At 45.8% G+C, this 15,059-nt stretch overlaps 1 protein-coding gene across 4 annotated transcripts in view; it reads left to right on the plus strand.

Annotated features, from left to right (window-relative positions):
- Positions 1 to 15,059, plus strand: part of SEPTIN11 (septin 11) — a 104,284-nt gene that overhangs the window by 58,209 nt on the left and 31,016 nt on the right. For 3 of the 4 annotated variants that reach the window (XM_077933761.1, XM_077933759.1, XM_077933760.1), the window contains exons 4-6: positions 2,012 to 2,198; positions 6,343 to 6,504; positions 13,722 to 13,881. In XM_077933761.1, coding sequence (XP_077789887.1) covers positions 2,012 to 2,198; positions 6,343 to 6,504; positions 13,722 to 13,881 — 509 coding nt within the window. The remainder of the gene's footprint in view (positions 1 to 2,011; positions 2,199 to 6,342; positions 6,505 to 13,721; positions 13,882 to 15,059) is intronic. The other variant, XM_077933762.1, reaches the window with a different exon arrangement.

Raw genomic sequence — 15,059 nt, forward strand, 5'->3', positions numbered from 1 at the left:
TGGCAATCCCAGTAGCACAAGTTTTCCGTTTTTAATCACTAAATCTCTCTTTTTCAGATTGAGATTTGCTGTAGGCTGTCGTTCTCCTTGTATAAAAACCTCCTCTCCCTTTTAAAACCGAGGAACAGGACCTTGGGAACAGCTGTGGGGGGAATTAGCAGGTTTTTAATTTAGCTCCCAGCGTACAAACGGGATGTCCTGATAGCCGGACACTCGATCACAGCAGCTCCCAGCTCATTACGAACTGTTTTGATAAAGAAGGTTCATCTTCAGTTGAACAGCCAGCTGTGGGCAGTATCTCTGTAAAAGCACAGAATTCAGGACCCAGTCAGCATGTAAGCAGGTTCCCTTGCCCAAAGTTGATCTACTATAAAAGGCTATTCAAAGGTTGTGGGGGGTACACAACGTTGCCACATAATTGAGACCCCCTTGGCTGTGGATGAATTAGGGTTCACCCAGACTTCCTTTTGTGCCACATTTCTAGAGACAGATCCATATTTCAAAGCTCTGTGTCTGAACACTTTCCCCCCTGCAAAACACCGTAGAATCATATTTTTAATTGTATTATCTTGTATTTTTATGCTGCGAACCTCCCTGAGATTTTTGGATGAAGGACAGTCTACTACTACTATTACTACTAGATCAATGGAGGACTGCACCTTAGGGGGATAAAGTCAAACTGTCAGCAGGTTGCAGCAGGCTGTAGAGACCGATATGGGAAAATCATGAGGAATGGGACTCTTGGGAACAAGGGACCCCAAGGGTCATTTAGTCCAACCCCTTGCAATGCAGGGAGAGACATGTTTTGTTGCAGCTGGGGCAGGTTAAGGTGTCTGGTTGTGCTGCTGTCGATGCACAGTGGCGTTTCTTCCCTTTCTGCTCCTCCCAGCGGTCATTCCTCCTCTGGTCGCTGCTATTGGCGCACGACGTGATTGTCTTGTCTCCAGACAGTCAATAAATAATAAAACAAACCAACAAATAAAATAATAATCAGAACCAACGACAGTTTGCAGAAAACCCAAATTGCCATTTATTCCGATTCAGCCGGGTTTTCCTGGGGAAAGCAGTGGGGCAAAAGGGAAGCACTCTGAAGCGCGGACCTAGAAAGCAAAGGGCAAAAATGGTAAGGCTTGTATTCACAGTGTACCTTTGAAGTACATCATTTCCTTCAAAGAATCCTGGGCGCTGTAGTTTATCCATCAAAGAGTTATGATTCCCAGCAAGCTTCAGCAAACCACAGTGCCCAGAATTCTTTGAAGGGGTAAATGTGCTTCATAAAGTTATATATAGCATGAGTGCAGTCCAAGTGCGCAGGCTGGGTCACATTTTTCAAACATGGCAATACCTACCTGCCCTGTGTAGGGTGCCAGCCAGCAGCCTACTATGTGAAACTTGAGCAAACTCTTGCCAGCCTTCCCACCATCTTGACCTGTAAAGGTAAAGGGACCCCTGACCATTAGCTCCAGTCGTGGCTGACTCTGGGGTTGTGGGACTCATCTCGCTTTATTGGCCGAGGGAGCCGGCGTACAGTTTCCGGGTCATGTGGCCAGCATGACTAAACTGCTTTTGGCGAACCAGAGCAGTGCACGGAAACACCATTTACCTTCCCGCTGGAGCGGTACCTATTTATCTACTTGCACTTTGATGTGCTTTCGAACTGCTAGGTTGGCAGGAGCAGGGACCGAGCAACGGGCGCTCACCCCGTTGCAGGGATTTGAACCGCTGACCTTCTGATCAGCAAGTCCTAGGCTCTGTGGTTTAACCCACAGCGCCACCCGCGTCCCTCATCCTGACCTGTACTTGCCATGATTTACACAAGATGGCGGACAGGGGGTGGTTGAAGAACTTGGAAAGAAACCTAATCCTCTTCCTCTCCCGTTGATACCTTGGCTTTTGGTTTTAGTGTGTTTGAGGGGAAGACTGGTCTTATAACTGCACTGGAAGTCACCTTGACGAAAACCCTATAATGGCAGTTGCATCCGGGTTTGAAATGTGATTCTTCTGTTTTCAGCTACAAGCCCATTGTGGAATACATAGATGCCCAGTTTGAAGCCTACCTGCAGGAGGAGCTGAAAATCAAGCGCTCCCTCTTTAACTACCACGACACCAGGATTCACGCTTGCTTATACTTCATCGCACCTACCGGCCACTCGCTGAAATCTCTTGATCTGGTCACCATGAAGAAGCTCGACAGTAAGGTACTCCACTTCACACGTTGATGAGACCTTGCCTTGCTTAGTCGCACAGTTATAACAGTGAAGCAGATTTCTGTTGCGGAGAATTGTGGAGCGAAATTAAAATGCCATGCTAATTCACTTAATGGTAAGAAGCTTTGAGAGCGAGAGGTGGCGTTTTGATGGAGGGGCAGGATTCTGAAACTGTGGCTGATGCCACTTAATGTGTTGTTTGGCCCTCAGTGTGCTTCCTCCCCCCACCCCCCAAAATTGTGCTTATTCAAATTCAGGCAGATTTACTTGAAACCTACAGTTAATCAACTGAAATGCTCCTTTAAAAAGTAATTTTAAAAATGGATTCCGCCCCCCGCCAGAATAGACATTTGCTGAAAATAAGGCCTTTAATTTTGGCACAAGTTTGTTGGGTTTGGGGTTTTTTCGCTTTTCTTCCAAATAGGGATTAGCAGGCCCCACAGGAAGTGAGTTTATATAATGTAAGAGGATTGTCAAGCACTGTCTGTAGTTAAAAAGCTCTTGATTTCTGGGTCAATATTAACATCATCTCTACCAGGGTTGCTGTTTTTTTTAAAATAAATAAATAAATCCTCTGGTTTTATGGAAGGAAATTGCACCTAAGCAGTCCTTAACCTTGTTGCTTACGTGTGGTTCCTTCTTTTCCCTTACAAATGATTGACCTCATAAAGCAAAAGAGAAGCCCAGTTTGTGGCCCTGGCAGCGTATTGTGAATCACTTACATAGCACCAAGGAAAGTCCTCAAGATGCTTTGCACAACCCTGTGTATTTACCGTATTTTTCGCTCTATAAGACGCACCAGACCACAAGACGCACCTAGTTTTTGGAGGAGGAAAACAAGAAGAAGAAAAATTCTGAATCTCAGAAGCCAGAACAGCAAGAGGGATCGCTGTGCAGTGAAAGCAGCAATCCCTCTTGCTGTTCTGGCTTCTGGGATAGCTGCGCAGCCTGCATTCGCTCCATAAGACGCACACACATTTCCCCTTACTTTTTAGGAGGGAAAAAGTGAGTCTTATAGAGCAAAAAATACGGTATATAGAAGAAAGTCTCATCGGACCCAGTAAGGACTTTCTTCTAAGTAAGTAGGTGTTGCAGCCGCAGCCCTGGTCTCTTCGGTTTCCCAGCAACCCTGTGACTATTGTTCCCCCTTTATGCATAGGAAACTAATCTGAAAAACAAGTGATATTTCCTAAGACTGTTTAGTGGTCTTGCTTGACTGTCATGGTAAACTGTGGTTTGTTGTGATGCAAACGAGCCTGTGCAAGCCTTGGACTTTCCCCTCCCTTCTTCCAGCGCCTTTCTCTTCCATTTTTAGCTGTTCTCATTTTAGCATCATGCCTGAACGCAGAAGAAACTGTGGTTTGCCTTAACTGTGGCTTACTGAAGTGTGCCAACTTCAAACTTTGCTTTACCGGAGTAGGATTGTTTCAACAAACCGTTGTTGTGATAATGACAATGGTAATGATCATTACGATGTAATGATAAAGCTAATAAAAAATGAATGAAATGCAAACTTCTGCTCTCCTTGCAGTTGTGTCTGTGGACGGGGACAGCAAGAGCTTGAGGTGTGCACAGGTTTATTCACTTAAATTCTCTCAGAACCAGACCACTGAGCCTCTGGCAGATTTCAAACAGGTTTCCCTATGCAGCCAAACTATCTTCTTTCCAGCTCACATTCAGAATATTCATGTGTGTGCACAGAGGCTCTTAGAATTCAAATTGGTGACACACAGCATTTCCTGTTCACCACCTCTGTAGAAAGCAGAGAGGAAACAGCTACTTGTGTGTGACTTCTATTTACGGCCAACTCCTTTGCTCTGAAATGCAAATTGGTGGATCTTATCTGTTTCACTGCCGGTGTAGCTAATTAAGAAAAGAAAAAGAAGGAAATGAGAAGATAGGCTGCACAAAGGTTTGCAATTCACATTCAAGGGTATTTGATAAGGTCTTCATGCACCACAACTTCATAACCTGAATTCCATCACCTGGAAAGCTTGGCTTGGCTTTGCATTGAACAAAATAGACTGTACACGTGAAATGAAAGAAGCGTAGTCAGTGGCGTAGCGTGGGTTGTCAGCACCCGGGGCAAGGCAAGTAATTTGCGCCCCCTAACCCGTGGATTTGCGCCCCCTAACCCATGGATTTGCGCCCCCTAACCTGTGGATTTGCCCTAACCCCAGATGTTGCGCCCGGTGCGGCCGGCACCCCCTGCACCCCCCACGCTACGCCACTGAGCGTAGTTAGATGTGCCAGCCTGGCATTTTTATGGGTGATAGCTGTGTGAAGAGAATAGCTTGGGGCAGGTTTAAATGCTAAAGCCACCATTGAGGGCAGTGGCAATTGGCCTAGTGGGATGATAGTTCCTTTGCAAGCAGGGCTCCCTGATGGTGCCGATCAGCTGATTGGTGCTGACAGCAAGCCCCCCTGGAATTGCTTGTGTTGTAAACAAAAATCTGCCCTTTTTTCCCTTATGGGGTATCCAAGAGCCCATATAGAGTCCTTACGTAGGTTCCCTATTGGTAGGAGAAAATAACAGAGGCCAACCAGAGAATATTGAGAAGCAAAGCAGCTAATAAGCCTGATCTTTATTGATCTGTTGCAACAGGGTGCTCCCCTCACCCGCAGGAGAGGAGGAGGAACCCAGAACAATGGTGTGCAAGGCCTTATATAGACATTTTAAATTCCCTGCCCTGGAGCTCAAGACCACCCCTCCATACATCATACATACATCACAGAAGGGGTGTAACCTAAGACCACCCCCCAGATACATCATACCTACATCACAGAAAAGGCGGTCTACAGCAGAAATCTGAGTGCTTTGTTTACCTCCTGTCTGCCAGGTTACCTGTTTAATGGTCACTTGATTGGATTGCCTGGGGAGCCTGGCCAGTCTTTTGTAATGATAAATACTTAGTTCCTGAGCCAGGTCACAGGCTCACACCCTATTCATATCTTAAATGTGCCCTTAAGACAGGATTTGTGAAGGAAAAGACAATGGGGAGGCCTTTCCATTTTCCTTTGACCTTGCAGAGAAAACATTTGGTCAGTTTGGGAATCAAAAATGGTTTCAGGTCGGTCTTCCTGTGCTGATCTATGTACGTGCTTGGTTGGTACATTTATGAGCATTTAATATATATCTAAGACCTCAAAATTCCTATCACACTTGCACTGAGAAGTTCCCCATATAGGGGACTCCCTTGTGCAGCTGAGAGGGCTTGCTGTCAGTGAGCCCTGCTCCATTCATTTCCAGGGATGGAATCGAAACAGCCCCTGCAAATGGGCTTCCAAAGGGCTTGCTGCCTGGAGTCAGGGGTCTCTGCCAAACCTGGTCTGCAAGGTGTGGGGAATTAAGGATTTGGCCTGCCAGTTCCACACCCCTGCCATAATTGGCAGGAAGCAGCTGCAGTTCTTCCTTGTCAATCAGAGCTCAGGGTTCAAATGCTAGGGGCCTCTCTGTGCTGGGAGCTTCTCTGTTCTAACTCAGTGGAGCTGGACTTGTTTTCATATTCAGTCAGTTATAGTGGGAGATATTCCAGCACATGTTGTTGTTGTTTAGTCGTTTAGTCGTGTCCGACTCTTCGTGACCCCATGGACCAGAGCACGCCAGGCCCTCCTGTCTTCCACTGCCTCCCGCAGTTTGGTCAAACTCATGCTGGTAGCTTCGAGAACACTGTCCAACCATCTCGTCCTCTGTCGTCCCCTTCTCCTTGTGCCCTCCATCTTTCCCAACATCAGGGTCTTTTCCAGGGAGTCTTCTCTTCTCATGAGGTGGCCAAAGTATCGGAGCCTCAGCTTCACGATCTGTCCTTCCAGTGAGCACTCAGGGCTGATTTCCTTAAGAATGGAGAGGTTTGATCTTCTTGCAGTCCATGGGACTCTCAAGAGTCTCCTCCAGCACCATAATTCAAAAGCATCAATTCTTCGGCAATCAGCCTTCTTTATGGTCCAGCACATAATAAGGGTTAATATTGTCCAGGCAAAAGAAAAAGAAAAAGGAAAGCTGTGTATGAGTTTGGTTTCGTACAAAAGGGTTGGGCATCATTTTGATTTGCTGCCATTCTTCTCCTCCTGCTTGCCATTGGAGAGTCCCCGCATCACCATCAGTATGACTGATTGCTCTCTGTTTGCATTGCAGGTGAACATCATCCCCATAATCGCCAAAGCTGACACCATTGCGAAAAACGAGCTGCATAAATTCAAGAGCAAAATCATGAGCGAGCTGGTCAGCAACGGAGTCCAGATCTACCAGTTCCCCACGGACGAAGAGACAGTGGCCGAGATTAACGCCACAATGAGTGTAAGCCTTGTTTTCCTTGGGTCCTCCATCCCTGCTCTTGAAAGACATGGGAATATAGGAAGTTGCCTTATACAGAATCAAGCCAGTGGCCCATCTAACTCAGTACGGTCTACACTGACTGGCAACATTTCTCCAGGGTTTCACATCAAGGTCTCTCTCTCAGACCGACCTGGAGATGCTGGGGATTGAACCTAGAACCTTCTGCATTCAAAGCAGATGCTCTAACCTCTGGGCTATGTCCAGGCCGTGTCGTGTCACTCTTTGGCTTTCTAAGCCAACTACACCTTGGATGCAGCCTAGAGCTTATCCACACTTAACCTTTCCTCCACTCTTTCCAGGAATGGCCCACAATTTAAAACTCTGTGTCCAAGCCTCATCCCACCACCCACCCACCCCTTTTTATTGTTCCAGTGCTTTCTCCGCAAAAACTGCTCCTTAAAGCTCAATAGGTGCAAACATCACCCAGTTGGCATTTGTTCCAATTCAGCTTTAAAGAGTGGTTTCCACTACGAAAGCTCAGAGCCAATAAAAACACCCAAAACCACTTTGGCATGAGGCATTAAAGCGCTGGTCTCTACCTGGAAAGAGCGAAGCAAAAGGATAATAATAATAATAATAATAATAATAATAATAATAATAATACAGTGGTACCTCAGTTCTCAAATGTAATCCATTCCGGAAGACTGTTCGAGTTCCAAAATGTTCCAAAACTGAGGCGCAAAGGGTTGTCAGCAAATTCAACTGAGAAAATTGAAAAACATGCAGTGGAAGCTGTTCAACTTACAAGGCGATTTTAAAAATGGAAGCATTTACTGCTGGCTTTTCAGTATTCGGGTTTCGAAACGTTTGTCAGCGGAGACGTTTGAGAACCGAAATAGAACTGTAATAATAATAATAATAGTAATAATAATAATTTATTATTTATACCCCGCCCATCTGGCTGGGTTTCCCCACCCACTCTGGGCGGCTTCCAACAAAGTGTTAAAATACAACAACCTATTAATGATTAAAAGCTTCCCTAAACAGGGCTGCCTTCAGATGTCTTCTAAAAGTCTGGTAGTTGTTTTTCTCTTTGACGTCTGGTGGGAGGGCGTTCCACAGGGCAGGTGCCACTACCAAGAAGGCCCTCTGCCTGGTTCCCTGTAACTTGGCTTCTCGCAGCGAGGGAACCGCCAGAAGGCCCTCGGCGCTGGACCTATCTAGCAAAACAGGAATTGTTGGTTTGACTGCATTTTAAATATCCCACACCAGATGTTTCTGGGATGCCCACAAGCAGGACCTGAGTGTGACATTGGCAGCTCCCGGCAACTGGCATGCAGAGGCACTCTGCCTCTGACAATGGAGGTGGAGCAGAACCATTGTGGCTCGTAGCTACGGAGAGCCTTCTCCTGCATGAGTTAGACTCCTCATTTTGCCATTGCAATGCAAGTAAATGGGGAACACTTCTCAGCTATACTGAGAGAGACAGAAGAGCTCAAATGCATGAGAAGTAGGTAATGCAAGTAAATGGGGAACACTTCTTTTCCTGGCTCTTCAGCTATACTGAGAGAGACAGAAGAGCTCAAATGCATGAGGAGAAGTAGGTGGGGCTGGAGGCTGCCCCATGGCGGTGCTGCTTGGCCATAGCCGCAGTGTGGAGTAGAAGCTGCCCCAGTGTGGGTGCTTGTGACAAGGCGACAGGGAGCAGGGAGGAGAGACAGTTATTCCAGCCACAGAAATGTCCAAGCGGCAGCTGTCCTGCACAGCATGTAAGCGAGAGCCTTTCTCCACCCATCTGCCCAGCTCTTGGCTCTTCTCCCGCCCCAGACTGGGCATGGCCCCTGGCCTTCCCCCAAAATGCAAGCCAGCCCTTCAGAATTGCACACAGCGTAATGAAAACACCACCTGGACGAGTCCCGAGAGACCGAAAACAGACCCAGCTTCCTCTTGGCTTTGGCTCCCAGTTCTAAACACACAATATCCTGGACGGGGAAGAATCCCAAGTGCATCTTTTATGGCTAAGCGGGCTGGGCTAGGCGCGTCTTTTTTCGGCACAAGCTCAGCTGCTGTTTACTGGCGGATTCCAAGAGCTCCAGTGTGGTTTTGAGGTTTTTTGGTTTGGAGCTTAGGAAATGCAGGAGGAAATGAAGTGCGCCGTCCTGGCCAGGCCAGGGGGCCGTGTGTCTTGTCTGTCTTAATGAATTGCATGGTTAGAAGCTCAGTGAAGAGTTGACCATATGCAGAAGTGCTCAGTAAGTAGTGGTCCATAGGCCAAATGCATTGCACTTTCAACCCTTCTGACTCCAGAGACAGAAAGTGGGTAGGGTGGGTGGATGAGCAGTAAAACAGTACGTTTCTGAGCACAATTTAAAGTGTTGGTGCTGACCTTTAAAGCCCTAAACAGCCTCGGTCCAGTATACCTGAAGGAGCGTCTCCACCCCCATCGTTCTGCCCAGACACTGAGGTCCAGCGCTGAGGGCCTTCTGGCAGTTCCCTCACTGCGAGAAGCCAAGTTACAGGCAACCAGGCAGAGGGCCTTCTCAGTAGTGGCACCCACCCTATGGAACACCCTCCCACCAGATGTCAAAGAGAAGAACAACTACCAGACTTTTAGAAGACATCTGAAGGCAGCCCTGTTTAGGGAAGCTTTTAATGTATTACGATATTTTAATATTTTGCTGGAAGCCACCCAGAGTGGGTGGGCGTGCTATACATATTATTATTATTATTATTATTATTATTATTATTATTATTATTACTACTATATAACACTGGGACATGATAGCAGGCCATGCAATGTGGGGTGGCTCATTGGAAAGGAAACCCCAAACCATGTTTTCTCCAGCCACAGTTTAGAAGCCAGGCAATGGTTGGACCCTTCCAACCACATGAGGGGACACAATCCTGTTTTCTGTGGCCCACTTTCCTCTCGAGGCAGAGATACAATTCAGCTGTGGCTTGTCCAGTCAATACATCGATTCATTCATGAAGTGCTTCCTGTGAAATATCTCGGAAGGGAGTTAACAATAAAAACATAGGTAAAACAATTTCGTCTGTACAAAACCCCCCAATGCATTGTGCCCAACCGCACAATGCTATTGCATGGAGGTTTTGCTTGTAGGCTTCCAATAGGCATCTGGTTGGCTACTGCAATAATAATAATAATAATAATAATAATAATAATAATAATAATAATAATAATTCATTTGCACCCCGCCTATCTGGCTGGGTCTCCCCAGCCACTCTAGGTGGCTTCCAACAAAGATTAAAAATACATTAAAATGTCACACATTAAAAACTTCCCTGAACAGGGCAGCCTTCAGATGTCTTCTAAATGTTAGGTAGTTGTTTATCTCTTGGACATCTGGTGGGAGGGCATTCCACAGGGCGGGTGCCACTACCAAGAAGGCCTTCTGCCTGGTTCCCTGTAGCTTTGCTTCTTGCAGCGAGGGAACCGCCAGAAGGCTCTCGGCGCTGGACCTCAGTGTCCGGGCAGAACGATGGGGGTGGAGACGCTCCTTCTGGTATACTGGGAGCAGGATGCTAGGCTGGAAGAACTCTTCTTATGTTCTTAGTCTGTTTACCATTGAGATGGAGAAGAACACTGGTGTCTGTCTCCCACCTTGGTTGGTAGGAATGTAAGTGTATGCATACTTATCCCATTACCACTAAGTCAGGGGTGCCCAAACTTTTTTCAAAGAGGGCCAGATTTGATGACATGAACATGCGTGAGGGCCGACCTTTTTTTACGATTCCCCCCCCCCCAAGGTTGTTGAGATTTTTTTAGGAATGAACTTGTTTTTTTGGGATTAGACACCAATACAAAAACTGCCACAGGGGCTGGATAAAACTGGCCGTGGGGTCATATTAGGCCCCCAAAACAAACTTTGGACGTGCCTTACTGAGTGATCTTGTTGCATCCTGAACCCGGCTTCAAATATCTGTTATAAAACTGTGCCATTAGTGGTGATTATTAATTCCACGCCAGACTTTTAATGGTGCATTTTCCTGGTACATTTCCCTGAAATATTCTCCCAGATATTTTTGTATCACAGCACTCTTTTAAAATTCTTTTTATCGTAGCTGATACTGTAATTATATCTGTTGAGAACCATTCTTTAATCGCTGCTACTTTCACTGCTTTATAATATCCTCACTTGCTGCTGCATTGCCTCCCATAACTATTGCTGACCCTTTTGAAACAAGCATCTACGCATTCTCCTTCCACAGGCTGCCTTGGCTGGCTGGCTAGTTTAGGCGTCTTGGGCTAGAGCCAGGCTTCCTTTTTAAAGTCCCCTTTTCCTTCCTCCTTTAGTGAAAGCTAATAAAATGGGGTGGGTAGAATCTCGACTTCCTTCCATTCACCCTGCTCCCTACTCCCTAGGAAGTGTCAGCGCCGGCTTGTGCTATGGACCATCATTATGTAAACTGCACAAGCGCGTCTAAACAGAAAGGGGAAGAAGCAGACAGTGAATGCCTGAGTCACTATGCTCTCCCTCGACCACTCCTTTCCCCAGTCAATTTGCGATTCCGTAAGTCCATTTATTGCTGGAAAGCACATCCAGCTACTGCGTGTTTCGGGAGGTGCTGTGCATTCTCAGGCCCCATCCATTTTTTTTTTTAAAAAAAGGGTAAATAAAATTATTTGCAAATACGATGAAAAGAAAGAAAGGGTGGCTAAGCATTGGAAAGGGAATCAGTTACCCACTAGGGGAGAATGGTTCTGTAAGCTTTCAGAATATTTAGAATTAGCCAAATTGGCAGATATAATAAGACAGAAACCAAAAAGTGAAGTGAAAAAGGAATGGGAGTGTCTAAATGAATACCTTAAAAGTCAAGGTTCGAGGACAGAAATCTGGCTGAGTCTGGAATAACCTTGTGAAGTGAAAGGATAAGAAAGAGGGATTTATATCTGGATGCTAGGATAGAGATAATAAAGAAAACAGGAAAACAGAAAGACACAATGAGAGGTAAAGGAGGTGTTGTGGCATTGGTGGAAGTCAATGTTTGTTTTTCTTTTTAGTGTTTATATTATTAACCTGTAAGATACGGATTTCATTTTTTTTTTTGTATGTTGGGTTTTGTGTATTGTTATTTTTCTATATTTTTTGTGTTGTGTGGAAAATACTAATAAAATTTAAAAAAAAATAAAAGAAAGAAAGAAAGAAAGAAAGAAAGAAAGAAAAAGAAAGGGGGAAAATAATGCCAGCTGATACTGACAATAAAAACATTCCATCAATCCTAATTTGAAGGTATAAGCACTCAGGCCCCTTTCAGATGTTGTTTCTTCTGCTTTTGGGGGGCAGGGGCAGGCAGGTATCAGATATGATTGACCCCTCTGCCTTACTCACACTGCTTGCATGTGACTCTCATCCAAAGTCAGACCCGCCTGCTCTTTGGCAATATTTATCATACGTGCATTGGGTTTCAGGAGTGATTTATGGGTCGAACTGCATGTCCTGAAGTTCAGGCGAGTTTCATAACTCAGTGGTAGGACATCTGTTCTGCATGCAGAAGGTTCTAGGTTCAATCCCCTGGCCTCTCCAGGTGGGGCTGGGAAGGACTCTCATTCTGAAACCTTGGAGAGCTGCTGCCAGTCAGTGTGGGCAGCACTGAGTTTGATGGCCCCAAGGGGTGCACTCTTCTTTAGAAAGACTACGTACGTGGCTAGAATTCTGCAAGACCACAGAAGAAAGTGGTCCCAAGATTCAACGTCCTGAGAATCCCTGCTTCCGTTTTTAGAAAACAAGCAGTGATGTACATAAAAGTGTTGCCCATACAGCCAACTAAACCTCAGAAGCGAGAGGAGAGGCTGAAAAAGGTTCCCAGTGATTAGGGACATGCTTTCAGTATTCTACCTAGTTGCTTACTGCTCCCCATGTCAAACATGTGGGATACTGATGAGTGCTGAATCATACGTTTCCGAGCACAATTCAAAGTGTTGGTGCTGACCTTTAAAGCCCTAAACGGCCTTGGCCCAGTATACCTGAAGGAGCATCTCCACCCCCATCGTTCCACCTGGACACTGAGGTCCAGCTCCGAGGGCCTTCTGGCGGTTCCCTCACTGCGAGAAGCGAAGCTACAGGGAACCAGGCAGAGGGCCTTCTTGGTGGTGGCTTCCTGTGAAACACACTCCCATCAAGACGGCTGTTTAAGAATAGATACCAAGCCAAGAGAGAGAAATGTTTGAGGTCAGTGACTCAGGAAACCCCGGCAGAGGGCATCATGACTTCCTCTTTGCTGTCAACCAAAAGCAGAAGACCATAATCCAAAAGATGTTATAAAATACAGGTGGGGACCCTCAAGACAGGGAGCCAAATGTGGCTCCCAGGACTCTCTTATCTGGCCCTTGGAAGTATGCCCAGGCCACAACCTTCACCAACCCATCAGATGTCAAGGAAATAAGCAACTATCTGACTTTTAGAAGACATCTGAAGGCAACCCTATTTAGGGACGTTTTAAATGTCTGGTGTTTATCATGTTTTTAATATTCTGTTGGGAGCTGCCCAGGGTGGCTGGGGAAACCAGACAGATGGGCGGGATACGAATAATTTGTTGTTGTTGCTGTTGTTGTTGTTGTTGTTATGAACTGTATCTAAATACTGCCCAATGAAAATGCTAAGGTTGTGTTTAATTCCTAGGGAAGGAAACTGTTTCTTTGGGTGTGCATGTGTTAAGACCGTTTATTAAGATCTTCTATATTCAAATGGAAGCCCGCAAAGAAACACCAAAAACTTGGGAGCATAGACCCCTATACATTTAGTCTCAAGAAACCTAAGAGCAAAACAAGCAGACAACAGAAAATCTCCCACCAATATGCAATTCTAAACTAAGGTTACCAGATGTCCCTGTTTCCCGGGGACAGTCCCCGGATTTACAAATCAGTCCCCATACAAAATCCATTGAAGTTGAAAAGTGTCCCCAGATTCATTGAAAAAAATCTAGTAACCTTATTCTAAACACACAAACAAGTAAAAGGGAACCAGAGAACCAGGCCACCAAAGAAGAAGAAGAAACCGGCTCACTCGGCCTATAATACCACTCAGATATTAGGAGACTGTTTTGATCTGCCGCTTTGCTGTCCTTGATTCCCACCAAGCCCGTAGTTCGAAAAGTTAGGCTGTGTTCCAGAAACACTTGGACAACTTCTAAATCGGTGAAAGCCAGCACAGTTGTCTATTGAAGTGTTTTCTTCCCACTGCTTTTACTTCCCTTTTTTTGTTTGTTTTTCATTTAAGGAAAATATGTCTGGCAAAGCAACTGAAGGCTCCCATGGTCTTCCTCTGCCTCTTGCCTTGCAGGTCCACCTCCCGTTTGCTGTGGTTGGCAGCACCGAAGAAGTGAAAATTGGCAATAAGATGGCCAAGGCCAGGCAATACCCATGGGGAGTCGTGCAAGGTATGTTGGCTGCAGAGGTGGGGTCGGGTGGCAGATCTGCTTGCTTAGCTTCAATTTAGTGAAATGCAGGGTGGAGCTATAAAACCTAATTTCTTTCCGCAACAGCAAAAGAGAGAGAGAGAGAATGTGAAGAGCATATTAAGATGGTAGCTGGGACCCCAAAAGCTGTGTCAGATGCAGAAACCTTCTCTTTCCCCAGGATCATCTTTTACCCGCTGCACCTGATATGTTCCTGGACTGGGAGAGTTTTAACCACAGTATTTTAGACACCGGTAACTTCAGGATTTAGATTACTGCAGTGCACTTTCTGTGGGGCTGCCCTTGTTCTTGGCCTGGAGATTGCAGTTTCTGGATCTGCTGGAGTTCTTGCACTGGGTATCTAGCTAGAGTTTCTGACTTCAAGGCCCGAGTTCAAATCCATACTCATGCATTTGCCTGGGTTAAGTTGTGCACTGTGCTATTTACAGGTGCACTGTGCAGTGGTACCTCTGGTTACGAACTTAATTCGTTCTGGAGGTCCGTTCTTAACCTGAAACCATTCTTAACCTGAGGTACCACTTTAGCTAATGGGGCCTCCTGCTGCCACGCAATTTCTGTTCTCATCCTGAAGCAAAGTTCTTAACCCGAGGTACTACTTCCAGGTTAGCGGAGTTTGTAACCCAAAGTGTTTGTAACCTGAGGTGTTTGTAACCCGAGGTACCACTGTACTACACATTATCAGACGCTAAAATGTTTGCAACCTTATAACCATGGATAGGTATCCAGAAGAGGCCCATTGCTGAATCCTTTCTCTATAAGCTGTAACAGTCAACTGGCAAAAGGGAGCATTCACTGGGGGCTCAGAGTGAGACTTTAGAGACTGCCTTCTGGTTGGGACACATGGGAGACGGCAATACTATAAAAGTGAAGAGCAGAAATGACAGCTGGGAACAACTGCTGTTTGGAAAGCTATGGCTTGTTTAATATATACACTCCGTTTCTTGTGTCTCTTGCAAAGAAATATAAGCTGGTGCCTTTCAGAGCAGCTGTAGCATAATGATTAAAGGGCCTGATTCATGAAAACTCAACTCATCCATGAACGGACTGGAGCAAGCCATTAGCTCTCCAACTCCGCTTCCCATCTGTAAAGAATGCTGGCCTACTTTACAGGGTTGTTGTAACTATTGCTGAAGTATTGC

Source organism: Podarcis muralis, chromosome 9 (assembly GCF_964188315.1).
Source record: "Podarcis muralis chromosome 9, rPodMur119.hap1.1, whole genome shotgun sequence".
Taxonomy (NCBI): domain Eukaryota; kingdom Metazoa; phylum Chordata; class Lepidosauria; order Squamata; family Lacertidae; genus Podarcis; species Podarcis muralis.